This window comes from Carassius carassius, chromosome 37, assembly GCF_963082965.1.
Source record: "Carassius carassius chromosome 37, fCarCar2.1, whole genome shotgun sequence".
NCBI classification, from domain to species: Eukaryota; Metazoa; Chordata; class Actinopteri; order Cypriniformes; family Cyprinidae; genus Carassius; species Carassius carassius.
In genome coordinates this window covers 9,233,197-9,240,266 of record NC_081791.1, presented here as the reverse complement: position 1 = coordinate 9,240,266, position 7,070 = coordinate 9,233,197, and the positions used below count along the sequence as shown (strand labels likewise).

The following is a 7,070-nucleotide window of genomic DNA, read 5'->3' as shown; positions in this document are numbered from 1 at the left end:
TGCACTTGTAGGTCAAGTACATAGAGTAATTTGCTGGAATTCTGCTCTGTGTGAACGCAGAATAAGATTGATACGTAAGATGAAGATACGTATGAGCACGTATAAGTTCATGACATAAGACATGTACTCTGGGCCAATCCAGAGCTGTTGAAATTAAAAATTCATTGCCTATGGGGCAAATACTGGTAGTAACTTTCTGAAGCAGATGACGCACTTACTTTGTGCTGTGTAGTATGGTTTGAAGTCGTCTACTATGATGAACATCAACAAAAACACTGCCCGTGTATACCCCTTCATGTTTACAAAAACAACACTGATTAATGATGTCATAGAATTTAACTGTATTTTGAAATTGATGTGTGAATGGTGCTTTGCCAGAAAAAAGATGGAATGTTGTTGCCTGTGTGAACAGTGCATTTTTGAATTTACTGGTAAAGTCATTCTGGTAAGTTTACGACAATTTACTGGTATTACTGTGTAAAAGGGGCTATTTCCTTGAATAAATGAATTGGATTCAAATTATGTCATCCAGTTTGGTTTTAAATTCCAACAGATTTTATTTAAATTAAAGGTAAAGAACACAATAAATTAAACAAACAGGAAAAAAGCTAAATGTCCAATAGGAATTTGGATAGCAATTGTGCCTGGCACTTGGGCCAATGACATTTGAGGTCTAAAACTTCTACAATTTCTCATTGCAAAGCATACATTTCCCATAATTCCACATGACAGTGGCCAGCCTTCTTATTTCAGATGCAGAGTGATGGCATACAGTAGAGCACATCCATTAAAACTTGAGCACATTTCCAAGGGCAACAGAATAAAAGCTGCAATTCTTCTTTAAAATGTACTTTCAAGTGGCCCTCCATAACATAACACCATAATCTGTGCTTCTTCAATGTAGAGGGAAAAAATTAAATCAACCAAGCAATTCACTGTTTGATCAAAGCTTTGCACCTGTACACCAAATCAAAACAAAAGCACTAAATGTATACAAAGTATACCAGATTATAACTTTTTTGGTATAATATTCATTACTTAGTGTACGTTAGTAATATAGAAGCGAGTGCTGTATATACCTTTCTGTCAACACTTAGTAAGTTTAGCTCTCAGAAGGTCATCCATCGAAACAAAATAGAATAATAAGGAAAATTCAAATATCACTCAGAAAAGCTTGGAACTGGCACAATATAATTACTTCTGAAAGCCGCATGGCTTGCTGTCCATAGAAAGGCAAGATTGGAAAGTTTTACACCATTTTTTCCAAGAAAGGAAATATAAAAATTAAACAGATAATAAAGCTTAGCCTCCAGCACGTAATAATAACAATAATTATGATCATAATATCAATAAGAATTACAACAATATCAACAGTAACAATAATAATAAAAATTTGTTAATCATAAGTAAAGCATAATAAAGCATATTATTTCCATTGTCAAAGATTCTGGCACAGACTGTTAAAACAATGAGTAAAAAGACATTCATGAACCCGGTCCTTCACACACACACACACACACACACACACACACACACACACGCACGCACGCACGCACGCACAGAATGGTAAGGATGTGTAAAAAGACTAGACAGTCTCTCCCTCAGACACACACAAGCTAAATAAATAACCATTTAAACCCAAATAAATGAACAGAAATTTCACTTTACAGCACACATCAGTCCCCATGGTCTCATTACAAAGTGTTTTGTCATCTTAAATGGACTGACAACAAAAGAAAGCTGTGGTTCATTGATTAAGAAATTGATGCATATTTCTGAATATTCCAGAAGTCAGAGCAGTAAATATTTAGTGGGAAGGCATGATATCTCCCTGTCACATCACACGGCTTTAAGATTTCAGAGGCAGACTCAGTATAGTACAATGGCAAGGCTGCGAGGAAATGCGAAATACAGGGACAAGAGGAGAGAGTCTGAAACTGCTTCGATAAAGGCTTTTGAATGATGTTAGCTTGAGTTAAATACCCCTCACACACACACACCGAACCTACAAAATACACACATTTGCATACAGGTTTTTTTTTATTTTTTATAGAAACGCACCATACTGGAAACCCTCTGTATAAAACCATAACCCTTCCTGACTGTGTCCACTATGGAATGCAAATAATGAGGAAATATTACAGTGGTAAACAAGTAATATTTCTATAAATCTACTCATATACTCTCTCTCCTCCAGTCTCTCTGCTTTGCCATTGCTGAAGACTAGTTTTCTCTCCCATAATAGAGAGAATAAAGACTGTTGAGAACAAGAAAATTTTGTTTCTGCATAGTGTTCACCCATCTTCCCCTTTACCGTTTTTTTGTCGAGAACACAAAATCAACATCTCACTCGTATGTATCTATATACATGATTTTTCCCCTTGATATAAATGTTCAGGAATGAAAATTGCAACGAAATAAAACATTACAAGGCATACATTATAATTAGCAAACCTAGCACAAATGTTCATATATAACAGTCATAAGGACATACTTTGTATCCTTAAAGGTAGGTGCGGTCACCATATTCATCTATGTAAATTGGAATAAAAATGTAAACCACAAAAACAGGGAATCTATAAGGATTTAGTCAACATTTAAAGTGCAAGTCTGTTGCAGTTTCTCTTTGCAGAAAACAACAATGTACCAACATCAAAAAAGTCTTGCAAGTCTTCTGACGTGAACTGCTGTGCAATAGATAAGCCAGCCAAGCTGACTGTATGGCAAGAGCACATCTTTCGTACACGTTCTTTGTCTGACCCATCAAAGTGTAGTACTGATTTGGACAATCTCCCGAGACAACACAATCTCTTTTGTCTGAAGAAATAGCAAACACATACACAGAAACCCGTTTGGTCCTCAAGGAAGGAAGGAGACAAACTGAAGCCTGGGTCAGAAGCACATGGAGTCGGGGCGAGAGGACTCTCCTCTGTCTCTCCTTTGGCAGCCCTGTGGGCATCACATGGATCTCTCTGTATCCGGCTCTTTCCACATGCTGAGATCCGATTGCCCCGCCTTAAGTATATCTCTTTATAGGAACAGGTGGTCAACCTTGGACTAGGATCCAGGCATTGGACTAGGAGATCCAACTGAAGTCTTTCTCGCTTCCCGTCCTGGCTTCTCCTTCCAGAGCTGAGTCGCTTTCCTCTTTGCCATCATCTATTACTCTGTCGTCTCGCTGCGACATCCCTGAGCCAGCCCGCCATTTCCCATTCTCCTCTTCTCCTTCACCTTCTCCCATCAGCTCTGCTTCAACCATCATCTCCTCTTCCCCGTCTCCATCGGCGGTGTCATCAGGGAAACGGTGGTCACCAGGATACAAGAGTTCCTCTTCAGGCGAGCCGTCCTCACCATTCTGGTCCAGCAGGGCAGCCATGCCTCGACCTGAGCAATCTGCACAGACACCGTGACGCCGAGAGCCATGCTTGATGCCCACACTGGCGGCTGACATGAAGACACGACTGCATACTTTACATACGTACTTCTTGTCCTTGCTGTGCACCTGAGAAAGAGTGACAATGCCTTGTTAAGAAACAGCACTCAAAAACATTCTGTGGCAGTACCATCATAATACTGTGGTACAATATTCATTGTACCACTATGTGAGGCTTACAGTGACCCTATTTACCTATTTACTCCCGGAATTAAGAATCAGTCTGTGGCTTGTTGCATGCAAGTTAGTCATCTCATATATTCTTCAACACTGGCCATAACTAAAGGGGCCTTCGCACCGGAGGAACCTTTTCATAGGCCCTAGTATTATTGGCGGAAGTACAAGCATTTTGTTTTTGTTCACACCTCAGGAACTAGGAATGGTTTTAGTTCTAGGAACTCTGTTTGTGGAAACTAAATTAGCTTCTTCAGAATTGGGTCGTCAAATAAAAGTAAAAAATAAAAAACATAAAAATATTGTGAATATTTGTTGAATTTAAAATAAAAATCCATATTTGAATGCAAAAACGCTGCATTCGAATTTTAGGCGTGCGTCAGGCAGCCTTATAAGTGGTGCATTGGATACGATGATGAGCTTGTTTATTCAAAATATTGCAGAAAAAGATAACATCAATGCAGAGAAGATATTGTTTATGGCAACCTGAAATCAAGCTGTTCACACAGAACATACATTTATAGCATTTTCTATAGGGATATCTATAACTGTTGCACTCGCGTCTCTCACAAGAGAGCCGCATGCTTAGAAAGACTTGTAAAATTAATATTCAGCTTTAAAAAACATGCCTTGATATTTTATGGTGTTTTTATCCCCCGTCCCACTGCATCTCATGTTTTTTAATTAAAAAAAGTTATCTTTGTGATTGGTTTGTAGTCCTTTGTATTAAACTGTACATACATACATGCTGTTTTGTTTGTAATTAAGTTATAATTATATTTGGTTTATAAACTTTATTTTAAACATTATGCACTTTTTTTCAAAGATAGTAGTGTTATTTTATGGCTTTGAATAAATGTGCATTACTAATATTTTGCTCAATGAGCCCTCAGGAGAGTAGCCAAAAGCTTTTCCCCCTAACTGAAATTATGCCATTTTAAATTTGAAAATAACTTGAATATTGATCATATTTAAGTGCAAAATTTTTGTTTCGTTTTTCAGCCATTTTCAAAGCCCTACTTCAGAGTAGGGTCTAAAACATTTCTATAGGAACTATTAGTGTATATAAGTGTATATAACTATAAGGGTGCGCTGATTGGCCAAAAACAAAAACACACACGGGTTGTTTGCCGTGTGTGTTCTTTTCTCAGCCTCACTGACATGTAACACTGCAAGTTAACATAGCAAAAAAAGATTTTCATGCTCATTCAATCGCATTAATTTTGCGTTTATAGTCCGTCTCCGTTATCACAAATGCCGCGAAGAAAGATGTTGCTGTCGGACGCTTTAGAGTTCCTGCTTTATATTGTATGTAATATGTAATAATAATCAATCCTAACACGTCCTGGAAAACACATACAGTAAAACATGCCCTAAGTTAATACAGGTACTTATACTGAGATTTTTGCTCAGCATATGCTGCAGCGACAGCAATATTATAGAAGACCCTAATGTTCAATAAATAGTTTAATTCAGTAACAATAAGACTTTTTGCCAAATAAAACAGGTTACTCATTGGCAATCACTGATATACAGTAATTCATTAGGCTTTTTACAGTTGCTAAGCAACATAGCAACTTGCAACATTAATGTAGAATGTACATTTCATCTGCAATACACTTTTATCCAAAGCATCTTACATTGGATTAAAAGTATGCATTTTTTCATCCCAAAAAAATTGTTTGGGAATCTAACCCAAGACCTAAAGTTTGCTATAATGCCACGCTCTAGTGTGATACATTTTATTAGCATTACATGTATACATAAACTGTAAAATCATCTCAAACAAAACTGTGTATCTGCAGTCTCTGCTGGATTCACAAGGAAACAGACCTTTGTGCAGACCTTTGAATTTTTCACCACATTATAACGAAGCGGTGACAACATGTGGTGGTGTAGCATACTGGGTGCAATCCATCATGGTGCAGATCAATGATTTAAGCAATGTTTAGGTGTTAAACGTTTCAGCGCTAAGCAGAAGCAGCGCTGTCTGTTATCATGTCACACTATTACAGGCCCTTTGAGATGCTCAAAACCAGAGCAAATTTCTGTGGCACATCTCTTAGCCACACAGAGACCAAGAACATGCGCCAAAGCTTGTTTCCTGTGTGCTTCCCACGAGAAGATACAGTAAATACAGCCTTTAAGAAAGAAAAAATGACAGGGGTGTTAAAAACTGATGGCAATAAGGGCAGAAAAACTGAGATAAGAGGGGTTTATGGGATATGGCAGAATGCTAATTTAATAGGGGCCCACTAGAGACTTGAATGTCTCCCACACAAACATCTTTACAAAAGCACATATGCTGTATAGTCAAAAAACTGAAAAGAAATTTCAAACCATTGGCTTTGAAATTAAATTTTTTTTACAAGATATTTATATTAAATATTTGCTATTGCATTTAATCTAATTATAAATATCCAGATGTAATTATTGAAACTGCTTCCACAATGTTATGTTAAACACTCTTAAAGGGACAGTTCACTCTAAAATGAAAATTATGGTATTATCACCTTCAAGTTGTTCCAAACCTGTTTTCTTCTGGTGAACACAAAAGATGATATTTTGAAGTATGTAGTTAACCAAATAGTTGCCAGTAGTCAAGTCCATGTTGACAGGAAACTATTTGGTTAACCACATTTTTCAAAATATCGTCTTTTGAACATCTTCAGGGTGAGTAAACAATGCTTTAAATGTCATTTTTGGGGGAAGTATCCCTTTAAGTGCTGGCACTCACTGCCACCTCCTGTTGGTGCTGCTCTCACCAGTGTGTGGCGTTTCATGTGCTCCCTCCGGGTGAACTTCTTCCCACAGATCTCGCATGGATACGGCCTCTCGCCCGTATGTGAACGCATGTGCCTCTTCAGGATGCACTGGTGCATGGCAGAAAAACTGCAGTATGGGCACTTAAACTTCTTCCTGATCACTGTGAAGTCATTAACTGTGGATAGAGATGAAGAGATGTTAGGAGAGCTGATCAGAGTCTGAACACATGCAGATGAAGCCACAGGAATTATGAGAGTTAATATAAGTGAAGTGTTAAAGACCTGAACATAGCATTAGCATTCTGTAAAGCTATAAGGGATGACCCAAACGAGGACATTACTCTACATCAGAATTAGCCAGCAGGAAGAACATGTCCAAGTCAAATATTACCTCAAAATGAAAAGTAAGAAATACGAATTTGAATTTGCTTAAAGAAAAAAAATGGCTATTACAAGGAACATTTAAAAAAAAAACATTGTGAAAGTACTTTCGACAGCTAAGCATTCATCCACCCCAAATTTCACACTACTGATGCACAAACAAATTTGGTAACAGGGTTGCGATGTCTGCAGTTTTACTGCTGTTGCGATGGGTTGCAGGGGCTTGAAGTGACCTCCCCGGAATGTGATGGAGGGACATGATTGGGCTCATGTTGGGCTGGTTTTGATTGTTAATTTGATTGTTAATCAGTTCACGT

At 37.8% G+C, this 7,070-nt stretch overlaps 1 protein-coding gene across 2 annotated transcripts in view; it reads right to left on the bottom strand.

The window, feature by feature from the left end:
- Nucleotides 1–532: 532 nt before the first annotated feature.
- Nucleotides 533–7,070, bottom strand: part of LOC132117951 (zinc finger and BTB domain-containing protein 46-like) — an 83,471-nt gene continuing 76,933 nt past the window's right edge. The window contains exons 4-6 of one of the 2 annotated variants that reach the window (XR_009425869.1): nt 6,373–6,548; nt 1,531–3,502; nt 533–1,498 (exon numbers count right to left, since the gene is read on the bottom strand). Coding sequence is in view for 1 of the 2 variants with exons in the window: in XM_059527346.1 (XP_059383329.1) it covers nt 3,077–3,502; nt 6,373–6,548 (602 nt within the window). In the remaining variant the exon portion in view is untranslated. Of the gene's footprint in view, nt 3,503–6,372; nt 6,549–7,070 lie in introns of both variants that reach the window. The other variant, XM_059527346.1, reaches the window with a different exon arrangement.